This window comes from Electrophorus electricus, chromosome 2 (genome assembly GCF_013358815.1).
Source record: "Electrophorus electricus isolate fEleEle1 chromosome 2, fEleEle1.pri, whole genome shotgun sequence".
Classification (NCBI taxonomy): Eukaryota; Metazoa; Chordata; class Actinopteri; order Gymnotiformes; family Gymnotidae; genus Electrophorus; species Electrophorus electricus.
In genome coordinates, this window is record NC_049536.1 from 4,509,847 (window position 1) to 4,522,448 (window position 12,602).

The 12,602-nt window shown below is 47.6% G+C and overlaps 1 protein-coding gene across 5 annotated transcripts in view; it reads left to right on the top strand.

Annotated features, from left to right (window-relative positions):
• The first annotated feature begins 936 nt into the window (after positions 1–936).
• The window catches only part of trim44 (tripartite motif containing 44), a 38,279-nt gene continuing 26,613 nt past the window's right edge, over positions 937–12,602 (top strand). For 2 of the 5 annotated variants that reach the window (XR_004775756.1, XM_027029101.2), the window contains exons 1-5: positions 938–1,185; positions 1,835–2,385; positions 3,709–3,786; positions 8,486–8,800; positions 11,608–11,630. Coding sequence is in view for 3 of the 5 variants with exons in the window: in XM_027029101.2 (XP_026884902.2) it covers positions 1,888–2,385; positions 3,709–3,786; positions 8,486–8,800; positions 11,608–11,630 (914 nt within the window). In the remaining 2 variants the exon portion in view is untranslated. Of the gene's footprint in view, positions 1,192–1,285; positions 1,532–1,834; positions 2,386–3,708; positions 3,787–8,485; positions 8,801–11,607; positions 11,631–12,602 lie in introns of those variants that run through there. The other 3 variants (XR_004775757.1, XM_035523784.1, XM_027029102.2) reach the window with 3 other exon arrangements.

Below are 12,602 nucleotides of genomic sequence, written 5' to 3' on the forward strand. Positions count from 1 at the left end.
GCTGCTCCATGTGGGAACGCACGCGATGCTTAAGGGCAGAACTGCACATTCAGGGCTTTTGTGTAAAGCAGCTTTCCTGTGTCAGACATTTACTGTGGCATCTTTTCTCTGCCACAGAGAGATTCTGGCACATTTAAGGCCTTGGTGTTGGGGCGTTCCTAGCATGCTGTATAGTCCGATCTGGGCCATGGCATGGGTCAAAACAATGTGTCAGATGGAACAACGACAGGGAGTTTTTCTTCTGCAGTGAGATCACATCATTACATCAGCCTGTTCTATTCAAATAAATTGGCCCTTGGTCAGCATGCACAGCAGGCTAATTATCTGTGCAGGGCTACATGGGGAAAACTTCACTTACAGTGCATGAGGCAACGTGTCATTGAATCCGTCCTTCAAGGTCTTAAACTTGGCACTCGGAATTACTTCAGATGCTGCATCAGAGCTTTGGTATTAGAGGCTGTGAGTGAAATGTAAACTAAACTGACAGTACACTCTGAGAAGTAGACTGGGTAGGTGTAGAATTAGGCGATTATAATTTGATTGTAATGGCCTGAGTAGAAGACCCTCCTTTAGTTTCCCAGGGGACTGGGCCCTCTAAATCCATGGCTTCTTTGTGTAGCGTTGATCTCTGCACAAGTCACACATGACAGACCCATCAGGGCTGAACTGCGATCAATATGAAAAGAAAGAAAGACAAAAACAAGAACACATTAGGCGTTGTTTTTTAATAGCCGAAATGTTTTCCCTGGACTGCACGATGAGACGATATTGTCAAACGTCAAAAGCAGACGCGGCTTATTCGCGGTTAATGGCCAGTCGGTGGGATTACTGTGGATCTTCTTTCTACCTCAAAGGCTCTTCGTTTTGCTGGCAGCTTCCCTCCCCCAGCAATTCTCTCCCTCGCGCTGTGTGCTCGCGCGTATCCGCGCGCGGGTGCGCGTGCGTGCGTGTGTTGTTAAAACAGATCCTCCAGCTGCAGAAACAGGAAGCTACAAAACGAGGAAGTGGAGTGAGCCGAGCTCGGCTTGAAAGGGAAAGTAGATGAGGGCAGAGGAGGAGGAGAGGTGAGCAGTGCTAGGGAAGTGCTAGCTGCAGCTCTGCTGGACTACTGCTCTGTGGCAAGAGGGGAGAGAGAGGGGATTAAAGCTCCTCGCAGGCCAGCAGGAAGGAAGGGGAGAAAGCACGGTGAGTGTGTGTGTGTGTGTGTGTGTGTGTGTGTGTTTGCTTTCTGTTTGTATGCAGTGTGTGAGGCCCAGAGCATTTGCGTGCTGCAGGCTGGTACTGAGGGTTCAGCCTGTCAGAGTAAGTGTGCATGTGTGCGAAAGACTGTACTGGAAGTGGGGATGTCCACATCCTGCTGTGCGAATAGGCGGATGAAGCAGGAAGTTCTCGCTGCCTCGATGCCGTCCTGCAGTGGGGGCGAAGAGCAGGATGGAGAGGAATGTCGGACGAGAGCGAGCGAGGAGGGTCAGGAACTGCTGCCAGACTCCTGGAGGAGGGGCTGGAATCTCTGACTTTGGCTGAAGCTCATGTCAGTTCTCTCAGTGAGAATGTGTGTGTGTTCTTGGTGTGTCTTTTTCAGTGTGCTCACGGTTTAAATGTGAGTAGTGGTGTGTGTTTGTCTCTAGGCTACACTGGGACAGCTGCAGGTCTTTGTTTACAATTTCAGTTTGTGCGTGTGTTTGGGGGGGGGGGTGTTCAAGTGAGAGAGTGATTTAGCACACGAGTCCCAGCACAACTGAGGAAAGTGAAGCTATGCTATACTAGTTCCATGTGTGGATGCGGTAGGCCCTGAGCTGGTGCTATTTTTACACTGCCCTTCATCCGCCTCTAGGCTCGCGACTTCCCGTCTCCACCCAGTGTTACCTTCCTCCGCCCGCTTCTGCTATGAACCCTCCTGGAGCATGCCAGGCTGGCCGTGAGGATGAGGATGGTCTGCCCCAGATGGATGGAACCTGTGACGCCTGCGAACCGGACGAAGCTCTGCCTGCCGCGCGCGTGTGCCCGCCTTGCCGCTTTGCCTTCTGCCCCGCCCACGCCGACGAGCACGAGCGTGCCACCCGACATCAGCTCCACCCCTACCGCCTGCCAGGTCCGCAAGCGGATGCCCCCGCCCGCCCCGACGAGCCCGCAAGCGAGGCGGGAGACTCCGGGGCTGCCGCGACCGGAGACGGAAAGCTGGAGGAGGCGGAGCGTCCGTGCGGGTCGGAGCTGGGGAAGAGGGACACGGTGACGGTGGAGAGGCTGAGGTGTAAGGAACACGGGCAGGAGGGCTCACTCTACTGCAAACAGGACGAGAAGATCGTGTGCGTGGTGTGTGCAGTGCAGGGTGAGCATAGGGAGCATGAGATCATCACGCTCAGGGAGGCTTACAGGTGGCAGAAGGTGAGTGGGAGCTGAGGGGAGTACCGAGAACACACACGTCAACAAACACACACACGGTGAGGCACAGCCCATGCACACTGATAGTTTTAGGACTGAAGAACTTTGCCGGGGTGAAATACATTTGCATGGGGCATTTGTTTACTTTTTTTAAAAAAAAATAATAAATAAATAAATAAATAAATAAATAAATAAAAATAAACAGTATAGCTTAATCACACATCTTATGTTTATAGAAAATGTATGTTACATTTTCTCCTTCATCTTACTAATTCAAATAAATCTAAATATGTAGAAAGTAAAAAAAGAATTATGGCATCAGCAGGTTTGTATTTGGTGCCTGGGACGGAATCTTATTTTGTTAACATTGACTTCCTGTCAGTCACTTGCTGAGCTGTTCCTCCACCCCGTTCCCGTCTGTTTGGTTAAGGAAACATGGCGGAATCTGGTTGGTGTCCTGCATTGCCACGTGTTTGTGGTGTAGGGGATGTAGTTGGGTGCAGAGTTAATGACTTCCCTCCTGGACAGATATGTAAGCACGATATGTATAATGCGCTCAACTGGCTGAGTAACAGACTTGCATACAGAGAGAGAGGGAGAGAGAGAAAGGGAGGGACTACCTAAAGATGGGAGGCCCTGATGCATTTATGACGTGCGCACGATAATATGTTAATATATTATATGCATACGTGTCAGAACATTCCACTTTTATCCTGGCACAATGATGCTGCACAAACATGGGCATTACAAACTTTGAAAGGGTCTGCACCAAGAAGAGATTGCTTGGCTAACATTAGACAATAAGTGTCTCCGGGGGAAAGGTGATGCTGTGTCATTATAATTTGCCAAGTGGGATAAATCAGTTCTAAGTAGTTCACTTTTGATAGTGGCATGTTAAATAATGAAATATTCTTAATAAACAGCTTACCTCATCGCTGGAAAGTAAAGTCATGACAGCTTTGCTCACACTAGAAAACTGGTAACTGAACTCTTGCTGAACACTGTTCATAGAGGCTTGCGTTCTGTTCATGGGTGGGAATGTAAGGCAGAAAACAAAATGGTTTCCATGTTGTGTTCATCTACTTAAAAACTAGAGGTGGTGTTTCTTGAATCTTGACTAATGCACCTTTTAGTTAATAGAAGACATTTTATTTTTAGAACCACTACCAGTTACCGTGGTTGCATCCCATCCATTAAACGAAAAATCCAACATGAATAGCCCCTAAAACCTAATCAATAACATGGATTGGGATAGATGATTGTAGAATATCTATAGACAAGTGTGAATATACTGTGAACTAAAATCTCTCTCTCTCTCTTTCACAGAGTAAAGAGGGTATAGATCTGCTAGCATGTACTCAAGAAATGGCAGAGAAAATCAAGACCAAATGGACAAGTCCAGATGTAAGTGGGTTACAGTGACTTCTATTCATTTTTTTTGTTTGACCAAATATTTAATGTCTGAATGTTATATATGGAGTAGAGTATTCTTCTTAGGATATACCATCCTTACAGGATGTCTCGAAAGTAAGGAAACACCAACTACAATGGTTTTGCAATAGGAGACCTATTGGGTAGCATTGGTCGAAATCTTCTTCAATAACACGTGCTTCATTCTCCATAAATGAGGATGAGCTCTACACGTTCTGCTTGGGATAATTGCAATCCTTCATACCGTGCCTGTACAGAAGAAAAATCACTGTTTTCACACGAGTGAACACACTTACGTTGACATTAAATACACCGCTGTTTTTATGGCGGACTTCTCTACCAATTTGATGTGTGGGTGGTTAAGGTACTGGACTAGTAATCAGAAGGTTGCCAGTTCAAGCCCCACCACCACTAGGTTGTCACTGTTGGCAACCCTCAATTAACCCTCAATTGCTCAGTTTGTGTTCAGTCATAATTGTAAGTCACTGGATAAAAGCTTCAGCTAAATGCTGTAAATGAGTTCAAGATGGCTGCCATGTTGTTCACATGGCCTAACAGTTTCCCTCTTTCCCGATAGCTTGTGTCTAAAACTGGCTCATCATCTGCCAAATCATTTTTGTTTTATATGGGTGTTCTCTTACTTTTGAGACATCCTGTAGATCAAGACCCATCTCAGACTTCCAGGCCAGACCAATACTGCAAAATATCTGCTCAAAAAAACCCAAAAACCTTGGGTCAATTTGGAAGAGAGACATTATCTCTGCTCCCTGAAAGTGAAGTCCTAGATTAGCCTGGCATACCCCTTGTATCACATTATGTAAGTTATCCCATCACATCACAACACACTGGAGGGCAGCGAAAGTAAGTTATTTAAATGCTCAAGATTCATTTGAACACTGTGTAAAAAGGCAGTATCACAACAGGGGAGGTACGTGTTCATTCAAGCCACACCATATTTAACCTCATCCTGTTTGCCATCGTGTATAATCGTGCACACTTGCCCACTTTACCAGCTGCAGGTCTGAGACACACAACTGCCCCGCTGGTTCTCACTGGGTTTACACACTCTAGCGGGCCAGTATATATGCTTTCACAGTGGAAAAACCACATATCTTTAGATGGTCTATGAAAAATAAATTGCAATCCATGTTTCCTGTCAGGTTTTATTGACTTTATCTGTGATATTGAGGATATACTGTGGCCATTGCAGGTAGTTCCAAAAATTCAATGCGATATTAATGCCAGCTTCTATTCAAATCATGTCCTGAATAAACATAAAATATGCGAAGACAATTAGTTTTATCTGCATTTCTGAAGGCTTAAATGAGTTGCCTATTGGAAGGTTTTTAAGCCTAGTGCCAAACTGAACACAAGCAGTATATTTCTTGCGGCGAAATGCTTTGCTGTGATTCTAAATGATGAAACGCCATTCTAATAAGGTACATGCTGAAAACCAGGGAACCTGTCCTTTAATGGGGGCTGCTCACCTCGGCCATGTTGTGTATTAACTTGATTAAATATCAGTTCTGGCCCACGGCCTTCCGGGACCTTTTTTTTTTTTTTTTTTTTTTTTTTTTTTTGCTATTTCGCCTTAGACTTTTCCTCCTACATCTCTCTCTCTCTCTCTCTCTCTCTCTCTCTCTCTCTCTCTCTCGCTCTCTCTCTCTCTCGCTCTCTCTCTCTCTCGCTCTCGCTCTAATTTCCCAATACCACAGAACATATGAGGGCATGGCCCAGTGTTTCTTTAATCTGGCCTATTCCTGGCCCGTTCACCTCAGCGTTGCGACCAGGGTGGGTGGTCTGTGTGTGGGAGGAGCTAAGAACTGGCTGCCTACTCCAATTATGAATGACTACCATGGGAATTTCAGAACTCGTCTGATTTGCATTAGTGGCTGCCAGTGCTGTCTGAAATCGACAGTGAGGCAGCCTAGTGAGACATGCCAGATGCCTTATGGGGAATCTGCAGCTCTAGCACTGGGGCTGCTAATGTTGGGCTTTAGGGGTGAAGGAGCACAGATTGTTGACTCATTAGTCCGCTTGTTTACTTATGTGCCCTGCCTTAGATGTCATGTAGAAGCTCCATGTCTGCCAGTTTAGATTAATATATTCCAACAGGACTCTGTAGTGTTTTTATATATATATATATATATATATATATATATATATGTATGTATGTATGTGTAATTTTATAGGGCATAATGTTATTGTGGGGGAGCTGTGCACTAAGCGCCCCCCCAACACTCTTCCTCTGTCTCTCCCTCCCTTTCTGGAAACCACAGACTCGATAATAAGCAGAACAACCTGCATTCCCAGTCTGCTTAACTTTTCTGTTATAGCACCATAAAGTCTGCTGGAGCCTTAACATTGCAATAGGAAGTGAGCAAGTGACTGCTTGTGGATTTTAGTGATCCCTGTCTGTCATAGTCTGTCTCAGCTCACCCTCTGCAGAACTCTCATTTAATTAGCTTGTGTAGTGTTGCCTCATAGTTTCTTCAGGTGCCATTATGCTACAGATACATGTAGGACTCAGGAACTGAAGTCATTATGTTAGCAGTCATTCATAAATTCTGCTTCCCCATTCACATTTTTGCTTGGGGAGAAAAAATAAATTAAATTAAAAATCTCTCACTCTCCCTCCCCCCCCTCAAGTTAATGTGTCATTTTTGATCATCTGATTGTGACCACAGAGATGCACTAATAATGGAGGTAGAAAGCCATGCAGATTTGTCCTGAAAAAGCTCATTTAGAAGAGTGCCATTACTCTGGTCGAGGGTGACAAACGGATCAAAGCCATTTGCTTTTAATGCGCTGCTAATGCGTTCCTCCTATCGATGGCTCTTTGTAGCTGCTGACACTGGACACTGAACCATCCTTCACACGCCACGGCCGTGCGCTGGTCCTGGGTGGTCCTGAGAGCTCATGCCATGTTCACGATTGCCTCTCTTCCCTCCAGTTTGGCTCAGCGATGCCGCTCCGTTTGTGGAGTTAACGGGATGATTCCTGCAGCGGCACTGAGGAAGCAGGTGGCGTTTCCACGTCGTTGATTAGAGCTTGTCCTCCGCGTGCGCTGCTCCGGAAGGCCGATCAGTGGACATCGTCGTCGTGATGTCGTCGGGGGGCAAAAGGAAGCTGGCGGGAGAGAGAGAGGCACGTGGGGAGCGTTTGACCTGTGTGCCACTGGGCATGGTCCATGGGCTGGTAATTGTTTGAGATCCAGATCAGTGGGGAGAGGGAAATGGAATGATGTGCCCTCCAGCTGGCTCAAGGACAGGCTTAAGTCAATGACAGACGCAACAGACAGTGAACGAGAGAGAGAGGCAGGCAGAATGGTTCTCTCTTTTCCACATTCACCACACCACCTCTTCCTTTTGTTTTTGTCCTCCTACTGCCCCTCATCTCCCTCCCTCCCTCTCTCTCTCTCTCTCTCTCTCTCCTCTCTCTCTCTCTCTCTCTCTCTCTCTGTCTCGCTAAACTGAGGGTCACACTAAACTCAGGGTTTCTGAGCTGATACCCTAATGGGTAACTGGTCTTCCTCTCTTGGTTTCTCCATCAATTCCCATGAGCACAGGTTTCCCCCAGGGTCAAATAAAAAAAATTACCTTTTCACTCTGATCTGAGATCAGGTTATTTTCATTTTCTCGTGTTGAGCTGGTCTTGGGTCAGGCTGGGATGACAGAGGGGAAACGTGGCCTACCGGCCCACGTCTATGCAATCTGGGCTGGGACGAGCACTGATTGGTCCCTGAATCCCCCGCCTGGTCCTAGGTCAGTGCTGGACACCAGAGACTCTCTCTGAGTTTCTCTGCTGATGTTCAGGGCTGGGAAGGGGTTGAGCTGTCGCTGACCGCACTGACGCTCAGCTCGACGTCCTTCGGCCCAGGGGAAGGCAGATCTTTGATTCTGAGTTCTGAAATGGAGAGTGGATGAGAAAATGGCAACCTGCTTTCCTGTTTGTTCAGGACTCGGAGCATGGCCGCATGTGAGCTAGCATGAAAGAGTTAGAACTGCAAGTAGGGATGTTATTATAATGCAGTATGGCTTTTGGAGAAATGTGTCGTGGTGAGATCTTCATGGAAGAGTGCTTTCTAATAAGTAGTCCTAAAGAAGAAGATTTGAGTGGATTTAAATGCAGTTCTGGAAGTACTTCTGTTATCCTGAAGCCTGAACATCTGGTGCAGGAGATGTAAAGCAAACGTTCTCAGACAGCCTGTGAATAACCTCACTATGCCAACTAGGGAAAGGGAACAATGGAGTTGGAGAACTTGGAGAAAAGCAGTTGGAGAGAAAGCTGAGTTTGAGACCTTAGGTTCTTTGGCCCAATCTGTCTCCTCGCTGCAAGACGTGCTTTCATATCCCCTTTATTCTTTGGTGTCTGTTTCTGTCATATTCTTCGCATACATTAGTCATCTCGCAGCTCTTCACATTTCATTCTGCCATTTTTACCAGGAGCCCAAAATTAGATCATCGTGCCTCATTTATCATGTCTGTGTGACCGAACTTGCCTCTTCCGCTTTTCTTACAAACTCTCACAACTCTTTCTTTTCTGGATTTTATATTGCATCTCTCTCTCTCTCACTTCGCCTTCCTCTCGTCCCCCTTGCATGCCTCCACGTGTGCCCGTCCCCCACTCCTTTCGCTCGTTCACCTGTGCCCCCCACCCTCTGCGCCCCCAGGCGAGCCCAGCTGAGCTGGAGCACTACGTGAACCAGCAGTTTGATGAGCTCCATAGGCTCGTGCGCCTGGAGGAGTGGCGCGTGCTCCACCTGGTGGACCTCAAGGAGGCCTTCTTGACGGCGCAGGCCGCCGAAAAGATCGCCGAGATCAGCGTGCACACGGAGCGCCTGCAGGAGGAGATGGACTCCATCACCCAGCAGCTGGGTGAGCTGGACGGGGCCGAGCGCAATGGGCTCGCCCCTGCCGCCCTGGCACCGATGCTCGCCGGCCAGCCACGCCCACCTCTCCCGCCTCCTCTGGAGCCCCTCCCCCCGGTGAGCACCCATTCACATGGCCAACAGTCAATCTAGGAATGAATATTTATATCAAATCAAATGCAATATTTAAAGGCTTCTTCACCGTCTGCGCCTGATGCTGTCAAAAGAGAAGCTTAACGTCTAATCTCTTCCCAGTCGTTAAACTTTCAAAAGAAAACATTTCGCTACACGCTGTTTCCAATCGGAGCGGGGCGTCCTGAGCATGCGCTGTAATATCCCTGCGAGGACGGTGTGTTTTGAAAGTCTTCAGGCATACGAGGCTGTGAACACTATTGGGTCAAAGCTGAAGGGGGCGGGGTTGGCTAATGAAGGCTAGTGATGTAGGTATCTGGGACATGTGCACAAACTCTGTTAAAGGAGGGCAATTATGAGGGGCTGTGCAGAAGGCAGCAGGGTTGACCACAGAGAGAGTGTGTGTGTGTGTGTGTGTGTGTGTGTGTGTGTGTGTGTGTGTGTGTGTGTGTGTGTGTGTGATACCTCAGGCAATGTCTGTTTCTCCTCTCACATAAAGCTACAGCTTTAAACACTTATATAAGTTTAAACACACACGTTCTCTCTCACACACACAAATAAACATGGATACATAGTTATTCCTACCTGCTTAGATTCATATGAACACACCCTATGATGAGCAAAGAACAAACATTTAATTAGCATTTTATTGGTTTTACTGCAAAATTGAAAGGTCCGCTCCAGCCTATTGGAGACCGCTCAGATAGACACAATGTTCTCAGTGGTAGCAGTGAGAGAGAAATTAAATGTGTGCGTGTGCGCATGCGCGTGCGTCTCTGTCTCAGCATGTGTGGTCTCCTTAGACCGAGGCATAAGAATTGCTTTGAGGCCTGAGAAATGGCTTTTCCTGAGACCAGGTTAATTACCACTGCAATTGAATGTTGAAAGGTTCTAAGTTTATTCCCTGCAAGGAATACACATCATGACTTAGCAACTCCTGGTGAGGCAGATGCACACAAACAGGCACTTACACACACTTAAACACGTTCATTTCTATAAATGAGTTCAGTGTCTGGAGTTTTTAGATAAACTCCAATACACTCCCTCGTGCTCACAGACCCGTTGTTCAGAAAGAACTGAACGCTGCATTGAATGTTAAATGTGAGGCCATAAAAAGCAGAAATGACATTCTTCAGGAGGAAAGGAGTGACCTAATTGCTTTAGGAACACGGTGTAAATGACGTTGTCAGCCATTTTTGCCTGTTGTGCCCAGGTTATTGGGGTTTGTGTTTGGCTTCTGTTCGCAAGAAGATACATATTGTGATGGCTGATGAAAATGATAAAAAGAAATTAGCAAAGGGTTTGGCAAATGCTATAAATGAAACTTCATAGATTTATTTGTTTTTTGAGCACTACCTTAAATCGCACGCTTCACCACAAATGGTGCAATTCACACAAATGAACTGATCTGCACCTGCAGTGCAATGAGCTGACGTCTTCGTCACGCTGAAAGTGACACACACAGGAAATACGACCAGCGTAGCAGCGGAGTGGACTAACGTGTTGTTTAGTTTGATGCCATTACTGCAGCGACATCCACACGCGAGCGTTATTCCATGGGCCTTCGTTTTGCAGTGGACGCTGCGCGCCCAGCTGCTAGCGTCTCACGCACTGCGTTTACAACCAGACTGGGGCCAGCCATAACCAAAGATTTGTTTCATACATCAGTAGAACCACACTACATTATACACTCACAAAAGGACAACTGCATACAAACACGTGTAACCATTACACCATACCCATACCATGTCTCTGCGGGCATGACCAGCGCGTCCCTAAATAAGGCTCGTCCTTATTCACGTAGTCCGCCTCTCCTCGCCCACCATCGCACGTCCACACCCGCCCTCTCTAGTCTGTCCGCCGACCTGAGTGAGTGGGCTGCGCTCCCCTCTACCACGGGCTGTCGACAGACCACTGATCTCAGGCGAGTGTGGAGGTCAGTAGGAGAGCCCGGCTACTATGCGGACACGCCCCCTCTGGGTCAGCGGCGCTGCTGTAACGCATCCCTTCCTGCCCTGAGCTGTGTCGGTTTGAGCGGTAAAGCCTTATTAAGGACTGATTCCAGCCCAGAGAGCTCGCCATACCACTGCTCAGCCCGCTGATGAAGACGGCCAGGCGCAATCGCTCAGGCGGTCTTATCTCATTATTGCGATGCCCTTTCTTCTAATTAAAGAGAGAGAAGCTTCTCTTTCACTCTCTCCCCCCTCTCGCTCTACCTCCGTTTTCTCCAGCGCTCTTTGATTGGCCCGTTTTGCCATCTGGTTCTCTCACGCCTTTCGGTCCTTCTTTCTCTCCCCCAACCCCCTCCTCAACCCTCTTATACATCTTATGCGTGCAAATTTGTAGCTGCAGCTGTCAAACCAAATCAACTAAAGTTACCTTCGGAGAACTCAGATCTCCTGACGTCCCCCCGGCCCCTGTTTAGTTAACGTGGCAGACCGCGTACCCGGACCCGCGTGTGCGGCTGGGAGGGCCTGCGTTTGGGCCGACTCATAAGCAGCAGGTCCTCACGGTCAGACTAATGAGTCTAGACAAACCCAGACCGGCCCTCCTTTTCCGGCGCACGGCTGTGTTCCGCAAACTGTTGCGCCGCTGTCTGTGTCTGGCACCTTCCACCTGTCTGTCTGCTGATCACAGCCAGAGGTGATTTATAGGTGGCAGCATGATGGAGACCTGCAGGGTGATTGAATCTGAAAGCAACTTTTCATTTGGGCTCCTGTGATATGCACTTTCTCTGTTTTATTGGTTGTGTTGCGTTCGATCTCACCTCACTCTATTTCCCCGTTTTTCAGATGGACCTTGAGGCTCGTCCAAGGTAAGACAACGAGTGATTTATTAATGTCTGTGCCTGTCTTTCTCTTTCTCTCTCTCTCTCTCGTGCTATTTTAGTGTGCATGTATATTTGTGTGAGTGAGTGTTTGTATGTGTGTTGGTCTCTATTGAATACTTGCTTTCTGTTGCTCTCAGGGTGAAAAGTCTCGATCAGGCCCAGTAGTGTCCAGGTGTCTCTGCACCAAATAATCACAAGCTTCAATTCAGGGAGCACAGAGTAGAGCCTGCCCCCCTGATGGCCTGAAACGCTCCCTTAACACACACACCGACCCACTCACGCAAACACACGCCCCAAAGATGAATGGGATGTTGTGCCATGGTGGTGCACTCAGGCCCACACAAACAAACAAGACCATTATCTAAATCCCTAACATTTCACATCTCATTATGTAGACATTTACACAATCTTACACAAGATGTTCTCACACACACACACAGACACAAGCACAGACCTGTATGCTCATCACGTCCTCGCACAAAGCAGGCAATTAGCAGCTTTCTTGTCTTGTGCCATGGAGGGATGACTGGGGGGGGGGGGGATATGTGTGGAGTTCTTTGTTTAATGAAATTAATTCATACAGCCCACAGGTAGAGCTGTGGTCTAGCCCACAGGTGGACTCCAGCCCCAGCTCAGAATTCCTCTCCCTGTTTGCCCTGCAGAAATTTACAGATATGTTATACTGACAGACGCATACGAGTAATGATGTCTTTTTTTTCTCTCTCGCGCGCGCTCTCTCTCCTTTCAGTGAAACAGTGTTCTAAGCTCTAAATTCAAAGGCACGCAGATCAGCGTCAGCGTGAACAAAATTACGAGCTTTGCTTTCTATTGGCTTTCCTCAGTCCCCTTTATTACATCACTTACCCTGACCTTGGAGACAAGGTCACACATCCCCCCACCAAACACACACACACAGCACTCTCAGGATTGGTTTTCGTTCCGTTCGCATAGGGCGGC